This window comes from Saprolegnia parasitica, assembly GCF_000151545.1.
Source record: "Saprolegnia parasitica CBS 223.65 unplaced genomic scaffold supercont2.197, whole genome shotgun sequence".
NCBI classification, from domain to species: domain Eukaryota; phylum Oomycota; class Saprolegniomycetes; order Saprolegniales; family Saprolegniaceae; genus Saprolegnia; species Saprolegnia parasitica.
The window spans coordinates 14,655-27,930 of record NW_012156591.1 but is presented as its reverse complement, the minus strand read 5'-3'; the positions used below and the strand labels follow the sequence as shown (position 1 = coordinate 27,930).

The following is a 13,276-nucleotide window of genomic DNA, read 5'->3' as shown; positions in this document are numbered from 1 at the left end:
GACCAAGTCGAGATTCTCCTCAACAACGCGCAGATCGCTCTCGAGACCAAGTCGTCGCCGGCGCTCGTGGCCGTGCAGACAGCCACCGCGGCGCTGCGCCAGGATATCGAAGCACTCATCATGGACAGTCGCACGCGACATGCCTAGTCGTCTGGGGTCTGCGACTTTGCCTATTGATATTTTTAGTGTCCAACTCGACATGACGATTCTCGCAAGGGTCCTCCACCTCTCTTTTCCGCCCATCTACACTATACGAACGCGTTCCGCGCTAGCTTCATTATGACGATGATTTCACAAACTAAAGTGCGACGGAGTCGGCACCAGCACTTGGTCGTTGGGAGTGAGCTGCGCACGGAGAGGTCCATCCCGCGGTGGACCCCACTCGCGAAGGGCTAGCTCGCGCGAGGTTGTACGCAGGCTCCTGTACTCGGACCACCGGACAGAGGAGAGTGTGTGTTTCAAACGACTGCATATACACTACATCATCAAAAGGTCTCTCCGGAAACAGAGGTTCCAGAAGGCCAGTACTAGTAAACACTTGAAGCACACTTGCTGTCCGCTCCCTTTCCGACTCGCACCGTCAACATGTTGGTGAAAGTCCATGGGCGTGCTCCTGCGTGCTTCAACAAACACATGCTCGATCCATACCAAATGATGTGTCGTCTGTATTTCATGTCGCCGTACAAAATGACAGCTCGGGAAGGGTCCGATGCGCGGCGGCGTCGTCGAGGCTGTCGTCGCTGCCGTTAGTTTGCGCCGACTGGCGGAGCGGGGCTGGGCGGCGGAAGCAAGTGCAGTCGTGTCGGGCTACGTGGTCGGGCACTCGGGCGTGATGGCTGGCATCACGCGAATGCCGTTGGTCGACTCGGATGCGCGAAATGTGAACGTCGTCGGTTGGCGCCCGACGTGTTTGCTGTTCTTGCCCGGAGTCGAGAGCGGCAAGTCCGACGACGTGCGGAGCGACTCCGTCGCTGGGTTGGTAACTACAAATGTCACGGGTTGGCTCGTGGGCTTCGTCTTCGGGCGCCCGTCAATGCTCAGGACCCGTTGCTGGTCCGTAGGAGCTGGTGGCGTGGGTGGCATCGTCGTGGAAGCTTCGGTCAAGGCTTGCATCCGATCCACCAGTGGGGTTGGAAGATGCCAGCCTGCGACCCCGTTCGTGGTCACCGCTGGGTACGTCGGGTGGGACACGGTCGTGTACGGGGCATCAATGGTTTCGATCGGCGTGGACGCGGCGGCAGGGTTGCCCATGCCTGGTCTTGGAGCTACGGCGATTGGCTGGGGTTGCGCCACTGACGGTGCGTACGGCTGTCCATAGGGCGAGTGCGTCATCGATGGTGCACCCCCTCTGCATGGCATTTGCTCGGCAAGAACGTAGCGCAGCTTTTGGACTTCGCGGACGACCGCGCTTGTCTCGGCCGGCAAGGCCGCAATGCACTGCACGGCGAGGTCCAAGATGTGACTGGGATAGGCGGCCACGACGGTCTTGGTCAATAGCGGCTGCAACGCCTGGATCGCCGTCGTCAACGACTCCTTCACGTTCCCGTCGTTGATCGGCGGCATGGCTGCCGGTATGTTGTAGTAGCTATGATGCGCCCCGCCGAGGGGCGGCATGCTGCGTGCCGCCATGAAGCAGTTATCTGGCGCCACAGCGTAAGTCGGCATCATCCCCGCCGCATTTCTATCACGAGACTGTCGTGAGCAAGCGATCTCTTTCATACGCCGTACGGCTGCAGCTTTTTCTGGCCCATGGTGACCTCGGCCATGAAACTCAGAGCATTGGTCCCGTGCGAGTCCGCCCTATCTCGGCACATGAGGTATCCCGGGAATTGTAGAAAGGTGTGTACGTGCGCCCGCTCTTGGGGGCGAGGTGGTTCTTGTACCGGTACTCGCACTGCTTGGCACTACGTACGCACAACGTCCATCACATCGGCAACACACAAAAGGCCAGCGTACGTTCGGCTGGGAATTCGCTCGGCTACCATCGTCCAGCGCCGCCACGTCACGTTCTTGGTGGCCTCCACCGCCATACGAAGCGCATTGTCTTCGGTGCTGGTCCATGTCCCTTCCTTGCGCCCTTCTTTGGTTGAGTCTTCCCATCGCTGCCGACATTGCGCATCGTTACGGCCGGGCACGTTGGCCGCAATGGCCTACATGCGCGACTCAACGACGCTAATCGTCATGGGCGACGGGCGCACCTTCCACTTGCCACGGCCGACGCCGCCCGGGTGCGTGGCTTCAAACTCGGTGACCGCATTCTTGAGCGCCTCGACCTACGAGAGCATGAGCAACGCCGTGGCATGCTGGCAAGGCCATGAACCTGCTCCTTGGTCCATGCGGTGCGCTCGCCCTTCTTCTTGGGCGCCGTCGGCGACGCTGGCGAGTACGACGCTGTGCTCATGCTGTGGCTACCGACGAATTATCAATGTATTAATTTTAATACAAAAACCCACCGAGTCTATCAGTTCTTAGTATCAGTTCGTCAAGCGCACGAAAATTATTAAGTCCTTTTCCGCGTCCACATACAAACAGCGTGGTATTTTAAAAACGTCAGCGGATATATATATATATGCTCGCCACATCTATTCCACGAGCCGTACCTTCCGGATATGCTTGTCGTATCCGGACTTCCCGATACTTCAGCGCAAACCAGCCAGACGGCAGCCAATCCCCGTCACTCAAAACTGCTGGCAAGTTGACATTTTGCTGCCCATCACGATCGTAAAGTTCCGCAGAGTCGACTCGAGCGTGAACGCCCTTGGGACGTTGCCTCTCGTGCAAGGAACAAGAGCGAGGACATGGTATCGAGCTAGCCCTGGAACGACAGCGCGGTAGATCGTTCAAGGACTGCCACTCTTGCAAAAAAGCCGCCGCCAACGGGCTGATAAACAGCTCTCATTGGATAAAATGGCCGCCAAGATGCAAGGCCATTGGCTATTGGATTGCATTTGTAACGCTCCTCTCCAATTGATACAAATACGTGGCGAGTGCGACGCCCAGCGGACCAAAAGCATGATGACGTTGGCGGAACTTGGTTTTTGGTGGCAAAAATGTGCTTTGTCTGGAACATCTATTCAAGTTTGCTACATAGTCCATGGAGGCGTCGGACGATAGTGTCCTTGGCTGCTGTGACTAGCTTGTTTTATCGCTTCTACTCGATCGAGGCGTACCGCTCTGCGGTCACGTAACTGGATGGCAACTACTGACAGTGCCACTGGCCCATGCGTCGTACTTGGTCTGTGGCGCTCTTCGGCGCCACATTTCTCACCGGACGGCCGTGGCGGCTGGGGTCGTTGATAAAGCTCCTTGTCTCGAGCTGTCGAGACATGAGCGGCAACGATGGTCTACTGCACGCCATGGGTTGATGCAGCAGACCAGCACGCAGATCGTGCAGTCCCATCATAACAGCAGTGTTATCCTCGACCGGAAGCGCCGCCACGCATTGAATCGCAAGGTCCAGCACCTGGTGCGCACACGAGGCGACCGTCGTCTTTGTCAAAAGCGGCTGCAACGTCCAGATTTCCGCCGTCAGATTGTTTCTCGCATCGGTGCTCTCGAGGAAGGGCAGCGGTAGCATACCACTGCATGGGTAGCGCAAGGCGGGGACGAGCGGTCGCATGCCTTGTGGCGAAAGGTGGTGCAAACTATCAAGTAGTGTGACATGAGTGATCACGACTTGTGTGTTTTGATGGAAGACATGTCATCATCACGGGAGTCATGTCTTCCGTCAAAAAATCGATATCGAACGAGGCGCACCTTGGGAGCTGTGGCGTCGTTGGCTGATCTTGGTGTGTCATGGTGCGAAGACCAGTTAGCGCCCTAGTACAGTTCACCGTACTTCAGTACACACGCTTTTGGGGATCGAAGACCGTACGAGAGAGGTGCAGCCTTGGCCGCAAGGTGGTTCTTGTACCGGTATTCGCACTGCTTGGCACTAGAAGAGGGTGAGATAAACAGTTATGCCACTTCATCAGAACGCACGAGCGATGCGGAATGGCTTCGGCCACCATCGTCCAGCGGCGCCACCTCACGTGTTTGGCTCTCTCGACGGCTGCCAGTAGTGCGGCGTCCTCAATTTTGCTCCAAGGACCTTCTTTACGACCCGGTTTGGCCGAGTCTTCCCAGCGCTGTCGGCACTGCGCGTCGTTCCGGCCGGGTACCTGGGCAGCAATCGCCTACGAAGTTGATGTGACGACTGGTCCTAGGTAGCGTGGTTGCTGAACCTTCCACTTGCCGCGACCTGCGCTGTCTGCGTACTCGGCGACGGCCACTTTAAGTGCTTGGATCTGGATGTGACGTGTGATGTGTGAGGTATGGACTGGACACGAGAACGTCCTACCTGCTCTTTGGTCCACGCAGTGCGCGTGTTCTTTTTAACGTTACGAGGCGAAGACGGTCTGGGCATGGCAAGTCCAATTGAAAAATGAGTTAACGACTTGGTGCAACTGCAAATTTCAACGGTTCCGCGCTTGATACAAATCGACAAGAAGACTGTTCTCATCATATTTTCAGTCGAGCAACTGGTTTAGGCACTGGTTTAGGTGAATCCGGGTTCGGGCCGCGGAGAGAGTCCCACTTTCTTATTCAAATTTCTAGTATGAATTGAAAGTATTCGCGTACCGCACCCGTTGCAGACCATGCCTCGTTCTCGTCCCGCCATACCTCTACTTGCTGGACTTGCTGGACTTGTTGGAGGATGACCTGCGACGCCCACATTGACCGCTTGCACTAAAACAATTCGGCTATGTTATTACCCTTCCCCCAGCAACGATTCGACTACCGGTACCGGTATACCTGCTTTCCCATCTCCTGGCCTCCCCTGGTCCGCCAACTTTTTCGAATCGTCTCAGCACTACAAGCACACATACTGTAATACCATGGTCGTGCGTCGCTCCCCACAATTCAAGTCGATGGCACTTGAAAGCGACATGGTCAATTTCCTGTTTGAGCTCCATCAAGATCACATACTACGGAAAACAAAACAGAGCGATGTATACTTGCATCAGACATATTGTATTGCAATGCCAACCTTTGCTTTACACGGTGGTTAGGAAGAGATTGCCAGCCTTGATGGCCGCCGCCCCAAACGTCGCGTCCATCTGAAAGCGGCACTGCCGGTCACGGCACACGGCCACTGCGAGTGGCATGAGACAGTGCATCGATGTCCACCCAAGACATTCGGCATCCGACGAGCAAGCCACCGTCGCTTGCTCAAACTCGCACCATCGGTTGGCGGCCGCCTCGAGTTGTACGACTTGAACGTCTGCGACGTTGGTCGTGCACGATTCAAACTGCGGTAGTCCCGCCCACGCGTTCGGGAACCAGAGGTTCAGTGTGAGCGCCGACGGATTCGTTGTCACGGGAAGACGGCGCGTTTTGCCGACGAGTTGGCCGTCGCGGTACAAGTTTGCGCGCCCCTCGGTCGCGTTAAACTGAAGAAACACGCGATGGTACGCGGTGTCGGTTCGGAGATGCGAAAAGACAGCATGTGGGAACGGTGGGGGCGACCGTTCTTGGCCCAAGCTCGCGCGCCAGAGGTCCGCGTACGCCACGTATGACGCGTCGACGTCGACAACGATGTCGCTTACGTTGCGCAACCACGCGTCCGAGCTCGTGCCAAACGCCGTGCACGGTTGCACGAGAAAGCTCGCGACTATCCATACATCATCCATTTGTATCAAGTTGAAACAATCCAAGAATATCAAGTCGACGTACTGCCGGCATTCCATTGCGCAGTTGTCGAGACGCTGGCGCCAACTCGCTTGGACGCGCAGGGTTCAACCCGAGGGTTGCATGGAAAGAAGGGTGGCGAGCCCGGCAAGGCCCACCCGCTGAAAAGCGCCGTTGCCAGTCGTGGCACGACTAGTTTATCCACACCAGATGAGACCCCTCTGGTTCGTCGCACACGAAAAGGGCGTACCAGATCCGTTGGCTGCAACGGTGACACCCTCGGGACTTGTCCCTGTGTACGCATCGCCATGGGCTGAGAGCACGAGCACGGACCGGTTCAGCGTTGCGTCAAAAGCGCACTGGACGTTGCTGGCGTGGACGCCGCCGTTGATTGTGGCGCCACCAAACTGTGTGGTCGCGGGGGTCCACTGGGAGAGATTGCAGTTGACGAAATCGTCTCGGAAGAGGGTCATGCTACTGCAGTCGAGCGTCGGGTCCGCCGACGGAAACCAGATCGCGTTGGCGCAGCAGTTCGCCACCGGCACGGTGACGACCAGCGCCGTGCTGGGCAGGAGCCCAGGCACACACGTGATGGCGGTCACAACGACGGCCGCGCCCCCCGCGGGCTTGGCAACCGGAAACGGGCCGTTGTACAATGTCCCACGACTGGTGCAGTCGACGGCTTCCGAGTTGACGGCGTACTTGATGACGCCCGTCGTCGTCCCCGGCGTCAGCGTCACGACGCTCGTGACCATGGCGGTCGTCGAGCACTGCGATGTGAACGTCGGCGGCGCAGCACTCGCGACAACCGGCCCCAGCACGGACGTGGCGCTGTCATTGCACACGGTGGTGACGCAGCAGCTCACGGCGCGCACGAGTTGGCCAGGTCGTAGCGTCACCGATGTGGCATTGGTTGCATCTACAACACATAAGACTCGACTTGGGCCGCAACGTCGGCGTACGCGCAACGGTCAGCGGACACGACGGACGCGTCGTCGTGTCGTTGGCGTCGACGACGACGACGACGAGGCTCGCATCGGTGCTCGTCGTCGTCATCGTGACGGGAAAGAGTGCCGACTCTGAAATGCTCGTGGCATGGACCCACGCGAGTGTCGGTGGCGGCGGCTGGACGACAAATGCCGGCGGTCGGACAACCGTGCTGCCGACGAGACCACGCATGCAAGCGACTGCTTGGAGGACGCCGTTGCTCTTGAGGACCATTGACGTCGTCGTCGCATTGGCCGTCAACACGATCGCATGGCCGAACGTGCAACTCGGCACGTCCGAGCCGTTGCCAAACGTAAAGCGCAGCGTCATATTCGGTCGGGGCATCGTCGCTTGCACGGTGTAGTAGCCCATCGCATCGGTGGCTTTCGTGCTCACGAGGATCGGCGGCAACGCCTGCACGACATACCGTGGAGACCGGTACCCGTAGCTCTGTTGGTTCGGACGGACGCATGTCACCGCGTGGATGATGCTGGTCGTCGTCAAGACGACGGTCGTGGTCGATAGCGGCAAGGCCGTAAAGTCGCAGACAGGGAACGCGTGCGAGCCGTCGCCGATGGTCGTGAGAATGACACTGTCGGTCGCGTTGGCTTGCAGCTGCACCGATATCGCATCGACGCCGACTTGCGCCGGCGTCGTCGCCAATGGTGCCTGCACGCGCCCGCGTAAAACCACGTCGTCAATCGCCCACTGGTCGAAAAGATTGCGGTACTGCCATTGGTACCGCGTGCCTAGTTCCGAGATGAGACGATCGAGTCAAGACTTGTAGAAGGCCACGCACCGCGGATGGAGCCGAGACGACCGCTTGTCTGGTTGGCTTGAATCCACCGAAACGACGACGCATTCGAGCTCGCAGTCGGTGGCAGTGACAAGCGGACTGTCTGACGCGCCGGTGTCGGCGTCGGTGGCACCGGCACCACGGTGATCACATGCCACGCCGTGTCGTTGGCGGCACGGTACTCGACGTTGAAAGGCGAGTTCGGGTTGGTTTGCACGCAGGACAATGTGTTGTTGCCGACGCTGTCGTACGTCTGATTGGGCAGAAAACCGTAGACGTACGTAAACGCGAGCTGCAAGTCAAATCCGAGCACGTCGATCGGTGACGTGGCAGCATACCGTGCGAAGAGATGTGTAAAGTACAGAGCTTTTCCACCCTACCACAAAATATAGACACATTGTGTCTTGTATCAAGTTGATCGTATTTTCAAACCGGCGTGCACGTGTCGCTCACAAACCCTTGCGAAATGTTGGCCCAAATCGATGTCGATGCGTTCGGGACGGCGCCCCACGGCTGAGCGTCGAACGAGTCGTTCCAGATCGCGTTGCCCGTCCAGCTCGGCGCCGTCACGGACGCGACAAACGGCGGTGGCACCACCAACATGTAAGTGGTGTAGAGCACCGATGCCGTCGCCACGTCATAGAACGTCAGCGTGTAGTTGCCAGTGGTATTGCTACTAGCGTCGACGCGCAGCGCAAAGGTCTGGGTCGTGACACTCGAGCAGTTGACGACGCTCGGGGTCATGCGGAAGGTCGCGTTCGCGTCGACGTGGGTGCTGACGTTGAGTGCCATCGACAGCGGCGCGTGCGCGCGAAGCGAGAGATTCGAGAGCGTCTCGCCCTGGAGCAGCGCGGCCGGAAGGAACGGAAAGGTCACGAGACTGCTCGATGGCAGCATATCCGCGCTCTCCACGCGGTACTGGGGCTGCCCCGCGACGCTTACGACTAGACAGAGTCGTTAGCAAGCGAGCAATGTGGCGACTGGGTGGACGCACCAGAAGAGTGCAGGAAGAAGCCAAGGGCCATCGCCAAGCGCCGCAGTCGCTGCGCCATGGTCGCGACGGCCAAAAGTCAAAGGACACACGGTTACACACTCGGCCGCGATCAAAACAACCGGTTGGAGAGTTCCTCCAAGCGACATCACGTCGGTTAGATACAAGGAGGCTTTGCGAGCACGGGATGGATGATGGAAATTCGGGCATGGTGGCGCGATTTGTAACCCCATGGAGCAATGAAAAGGCGCCAAAGCGGGTTCGCTGGGCGGGAAGAAGTGCGTGTTTGATCCGGGCTGTGGCTCTCGTCGGCGTGGCTCTCGTCGGTGGCATGGCTGTCAAGTGCTGTGCACCACACTTGGCTTGCCCGTTGGATACTCTCGACTTTAAATGGGAAACAACTGTGTCATTGGACGGTCACGATGCAAACAAAGCTGATCCGCGGATGCCCAAGGTGACGACAACGCTGATCTCTCGACAAGACGTGCGAGGTAGCAATGATGATTCTGCATCGTCATAAGGAGGTTTCCCTTGCGCGATGTGACGGTGTGCACAAACTTCCTCAAGCCTCGCCGTGTCTTGGCATTTCCAGCAGCATCGCTCCAGGGGGGCATAATAGCTATCGCTTATATTGGTTTTTAGAACGTGAGCCACAATTCGCGATCGATGGGTCATCAAGGGCGACTGATAGATTAAAGCTGCCCAATGCGAATGCAAGGAAGGGAAGGCGGACCACCCTGACGATATCGCGGAGCATGCGTCCGTCGGTCGTGCCACGTTGCCGGGCTCGACGACCGGCCGCTTTGCGGGACCGACCTAAGCCTCTCTTGGCGCTTGCACGACTTGGATTATGCGCGGGTAGTGAGCGAGGGTGCTTTCTTCTTCTTGTATTATTCGCACCATACAGTAATGTACGAGCGTGTGCTACCCGCACATACATGCTCACCGTTGATGGTAATGCGTCTCCATGGATCGAGCGGGTCGTCCGGGTCTGGGGAGGACGGATTGACCGGCCGAGCCGCCGGTGCCATCTCGTCCCATTTGATGAGGCGAATTCCTCGACGCTGGCGATTCATGTCGAATTTGCGGACTATGTTGGGAAATGTCAAAACCCCAGAACTGGATACGTTTGCGTTCAGAGCAGGATCGGTGAGTGCAGTAAAAGTGGTATTATTTTTACTATATACAAGTACGTAGTCGAAGGTCGAAGGTCGTAATAAATTATGCTCATTACTTGGCGGCTTGTTTAGGTAAAACGTTCTCGAGGTGTGCACGCAAAACGACACGCCAAGCAAATCACAAACCAAAGCTCTCATTGTGCATTTTTCCATACACTGCAATGACGTTAAACTGGATGCCACCGCAAAGCCCAATGACGACCGAAGAACTCATTTGGTACACAAGCGTGCTCGACTCGCTATTGTGGTGCTCATGCCAGCTCCGATAGGTTGTGGTTCAGCGCGGCTACCGTCGTGCCGACAACCTCGATTCAATAGGTCTTGGATCTTGCGACGTCTCACATTGCGAGTCTCCCGACCGACACCACTGTTCTGGTCGCCCTGCTCGAGGCGCTCTGCAATCAGGGGCCCTCTTCTCTCCGCACACCCTTCTCGGAGGCACCGCCCCAGAACCCATGTCCACACGAGGCGCTGGACTATGCGATTACGTGCATCTCCGCACTTCCTGTCGAAACGAATGTCGTCTTGAAGATGGCGCTCGACCTCCGCTACACACTGCCCAAGCCGTCCCAATGCACGCGCGCCTAGTCTAGCCCATCGTAACAAAGTATATACAAACATGTTTCGCGTTATCTTCGTTGTTACAAATAGTTAGAGACTAGCAATCTCCTTCTTCATTATTCGCTCGGCAGGCCGTGGCTGCGCAGGCGGCGGCGCGGGGGCTCGTCTTGCTCTTCTGTAGTCGTCCGGGGGCGCTTGTGGCCGCAGGTGAAGCCCATGACGACACGCTGTGCTAAGGTCTTCCAGGCTTTGCCGTCGGCGGCGAAGCTACGCAGTTTTTTGTAGTCATCCAGCGACGCCAGCGACTGAGGCGGCGTCAACGACTAAGCCCAAACTGGTCGCTGCTAGCTGCGTACATGTAGCCACGCCGCATTGCCGGCCTGCGCGATGCTGGACGTTGGTAAGGGGCTCGCTGTGGGTCACTGGGGCCATGACCACTGGACGTGCGGCCACGTCACCATGGGCTTGGCGACGCAGGAGCGTCGGTGAGGCCCAGCAGCAGCCACAGTCAGCGGTCAAGAGTGTGGCCAAGCTCAACCACAACACAAATGGCCATGAAAGATACATGCCGATGGCGTCAAGTAGAGATCGAGGCATTGCTCAGTATGCACCGTGACCTTCGCGCTGCGCGGAGACGCTGCCAGCAACTCGAATCTCTCTTGGATCCTGGTCCGCTCTCCGATTGGCCAAAATCGTTTTCCTTTTTCCCGTATCCGGAGGCCAGCACCCATTCTCTTTCCCAAGACCATGTCGAGCAAGTGGGTCAACGTCGACTTCTCGGCCGACCACGCGCCGAGCCATGGACCATCCACGAGCGTCCGGTCGCAGGGGCGCAGCAGCGAGGCCGAGGCCATTGCGATCGAGGTCGGCGAGCCCGTCAAGATGGGCGACGGCATGCAGGCGTACATCTCGTACAAGATCTCGACCACGACCGACCGGCGGCAGTTCCAGAAGGGCCAGTTTAGCGTCGTGCGCCGCTTCTCGGACTTTGTGTGGCTGCACGCGTCGCTCTGCAGCCTCTTTCCCGGCGTGATCGTGCCGCCGCTGCCCGAGAAGCTGCTCGTCGGCCGCTTCTCGCCCGAGTTTATCGAAGCCCGTCGCCGCGCGCTGCACCTCTTCTTGCGGCGCTGCGCCGTGCACCCCGAGATCCAGCATTCCGAGTACCTCACGGTCTTCCTCGAAGCGTCCGACGAGAGCCTCTCGGCGTTCAAGCACGACGTGCTCGCCAAGAGCAAGGGCAAGTCGTCCAGCGGTGGCGGGCTCTTCCAGTGGTTTGACGACACGATCGTGGCCACGATCTCAAGTACGCTCGGCGCGCAGAGCATCGCCGTCGAGAAGCTCAAGACAACGACCGATATCCAAGTCGAGGACATGGTCGCCTACATGGACGCGCTCGAGCCCATCATCCAGAGCCTCGCCAAGCACGCGCATGGCCTCACGAAGCGCGCCCGCGAGATTGCCGACGGTCTCTTTGAGTTTGGCGTCGCGCTGACGCTCCTCGGGCAAGCCGAAGAGAACGAGTCGCTCCAAACCGCGCTCTGCCACGTCGGCACGTGCTCGGACAAGCTCTCGGTGCTGGCCGCCGAACACGTACGCACCGCTATAAGACCCGCCTAAGTCCATATTTTGGATTGGTAGGCGGAGAAAGAAGTGCTACTGTTTGAAGAGCCGATCCACGACTACATTCGACTCGTGCAAGCGGTCAAGGCGGCGCTCGTCAAGCGCAATGAGGTTCGCAGCCTGTACCACGGCGCCGTATTGGACCTCGAGGCCAAGCAGACGGCGCTCCAAAAGGCACAAGCCAAGGGCGGGGACAAGGTTGACGCCGCGGCCAACGATGTGACCGAGGTATCACCTTGATACGGTCTTGATACTGGCGAAACGATCGATATCATAGGCCAAGCGGCGCGTGGATGCATCCAAGCTCGAGCACGACGTCGTGACCGAGCGCGTCCTTCGCGAGGTCGTGCCGATCCACTACGATTGTGATTTCTTATGCTCTGTAGGTCGATCGCTTCAAGCAGGAAAAGCTCAGCGACTTTAAGCGCATCGTCCTCGACTACATCCAGCTCCAGATTGCGTACAACCGCAAGGTGGAAGACGAGTGGGGCGCAGTGATCCCCAAGCTGCAGATGATCCAGATCGAGTCGCCGGGAAAACCGTCGTCGGGCGCACCCATGCCGCCGCCACCGCCGCCCGTGGCGTTCAAAGCACCATCGTCAACGACCGATGTCGCCTTGTAAGACAAAAAAGCAAAAACGTATCCTGGTTGAATGACAGTGTACTCTCATACCCCGTGCCACGACCGACGCGGTGCCCACGGCCGCGGCAGTCCCAGCAGATGGCGATCTTCGCCGTCGTCGTCGTCGTCCATGAAATGGAAGGGATGTCGAAGTGGCGCGGGTGCTTCGGGGCAAGGCGCCGGGAGGTAGTAGGGGAGCCGCGGCAGCCGCAGTGACGGCCGTGCGTCGTCGTGCCAGATGTCATTCGGTCGACCAAAAAAGTCGGTGAGATGCATCGAGCGCATGCGGGCGAGCACTCTAGCCGGTGGTCATCACGGAGGAGGAAGATCAAGCATCTACCTCGAGCGTCGGATGTAGACGGCCTTGGTGTCGTCGCCTTCATGCCACACCTGAAAGTCTACACCATTTCCATGAGTTCAATTCTCCAGGAAGCTCACGTACCATGCAGGAGGAGCATCGCCCACACACGCGGCTTGCACGTGCTTTTGTACAGGACCTAGACACGAAATGATGCGTGGACGCTTGGTGTACGGGCGTACGCGACACGTGGCGGCGGCGCGGGCCACGTCGGGCGCGGCCAAGAAGCCGACGATGCCATCGAGAAGGTGCTCGGGCAAGCTGTCGAGGAGCGCTTGGGCGGTCGCCGCATGGCGCTGCAAGATGGATTTCTCGACGCGCCAGCGCACGTACTCGGCGTACTGCGCGTACAACGCGGGGCGTGCCGGGATGTACGACGCCAGCGCAAAGTCGACGCGCCACGTCTCGCCGTCGCAGAGCACGTGGAGAAGATACCGTTGGCCGAGCACGAGGCCGCGCAGGACGAGCGGCGCCGCGCTGTCGTCGTCGACGT

The 13,276-nt window shown here is 58.5% G+C and overlaps 4 protein-coding genes across 4 annotated transcripts in view; 1 reads left to right on the top strand and 3 right to left on the bottom strand.

Moving 5' to 3' along the window:
• Window positions 1-663: 663 nt before the first annotated feature.
• SPRG_15826 (hypothetical protein) lies at window positions 664-2,401 on the bottom strand (the record flags this gene model as incomplete). Its single annotated transcript, XM_012355006.1, has 6 exons — window positions 664-1,681; window positions 1,729-1,800; window positions 1,848-1,904; window positions 1,957-2,150; window positions 2,199-2,273; window positions 2,321-2,401. 6 exons carry the CDS (start codon window positions 2,399-2,401, stop codon window positions 808-810), a joined length of 1,353 nt encoding a protein of 450 aa, XP_012210396.1. The 3' UTR covers window positions 664-807.
• A 2,595-nt stretch (window positions 2,402-4,996) lies between these two features.
• Window positions 4,997-8,538, bottom strand: SPRG_15825 (hypothetical protein). Its single transcript, XM_012355005.1, has 7 exons — window positions 8,448-8,538; window positions 7,886-8,397; window positions 7,457-7,829; window positions 6,633-7,406; window positions 5,921-6,589; window positions 5,716-5,862; window positions 4,997-5,653 (listed from the first exon to the last, which is right to left on the bottom strand). The coding sequence occupies exons 1-7, from the start codon at window positions 8,503-8,505 to the stop codon at window positions 5,037-5,039; spliced, it is 3,150 nt and encodes a 1,049-aa protein (XP_012210395.1). The 5' UTR covers window positions 8,506-8,538; the 3' UTR covers window positions 4,997-5,036.
• Window positions 8,539-10,917: 2,379 nt separating this feature from the next.
• Window positions 10,918-12,457, top strand: SPRG_15824 (hypothetical protein). Its single transcript, XM_012355004.1, has 4 exons — window positions 10,918-11,773; window positions 11,822-12,031; window positions 12,081-12,146; window positions 12,190-12,457. The coding sequence occupies exons 1-4, from the start codon at window positions 10,931-10,933 to the stop codon at window positions 12,424-12,426; spliced, it is 1,356 nt and encodes a 451-aa protein (XP_012210394.1). The 5' UTR covers window positions 10,918-10,930; the 3' UTR covers window positions 12,427-12,457.
• Window positions 12,458-12,470: 13 nt separating this feature from the next.
• SPRG_21629 (hypothetical protein) overlaps window positions 12,471-13,276 on the bottom strand; it is a gene marked incomplete at both ends in the record, with an annotated part of 1,012 nt that continues 206 nt past the window's right edge. The window contains 4 exons of the mRNA XM_012355003.1: window positions 12,471-12,723; window positions 12,766-12,823; window positions 12,868-12,922; window positions 12,966-13,260. Coding sequence (XP_012210393.1) covers window positions 12,471-12,723; window positions 12,766-12,823; window positions 12,868-12,922; window positions 12,966-13,260 — 661 coding nt within the window. The remainder of the gene's footprint in view (window positions 12,724-12,765; window positions 12,824-12,867; window positions 12,923-12,965; window positions 13,261-13,276) is intronic.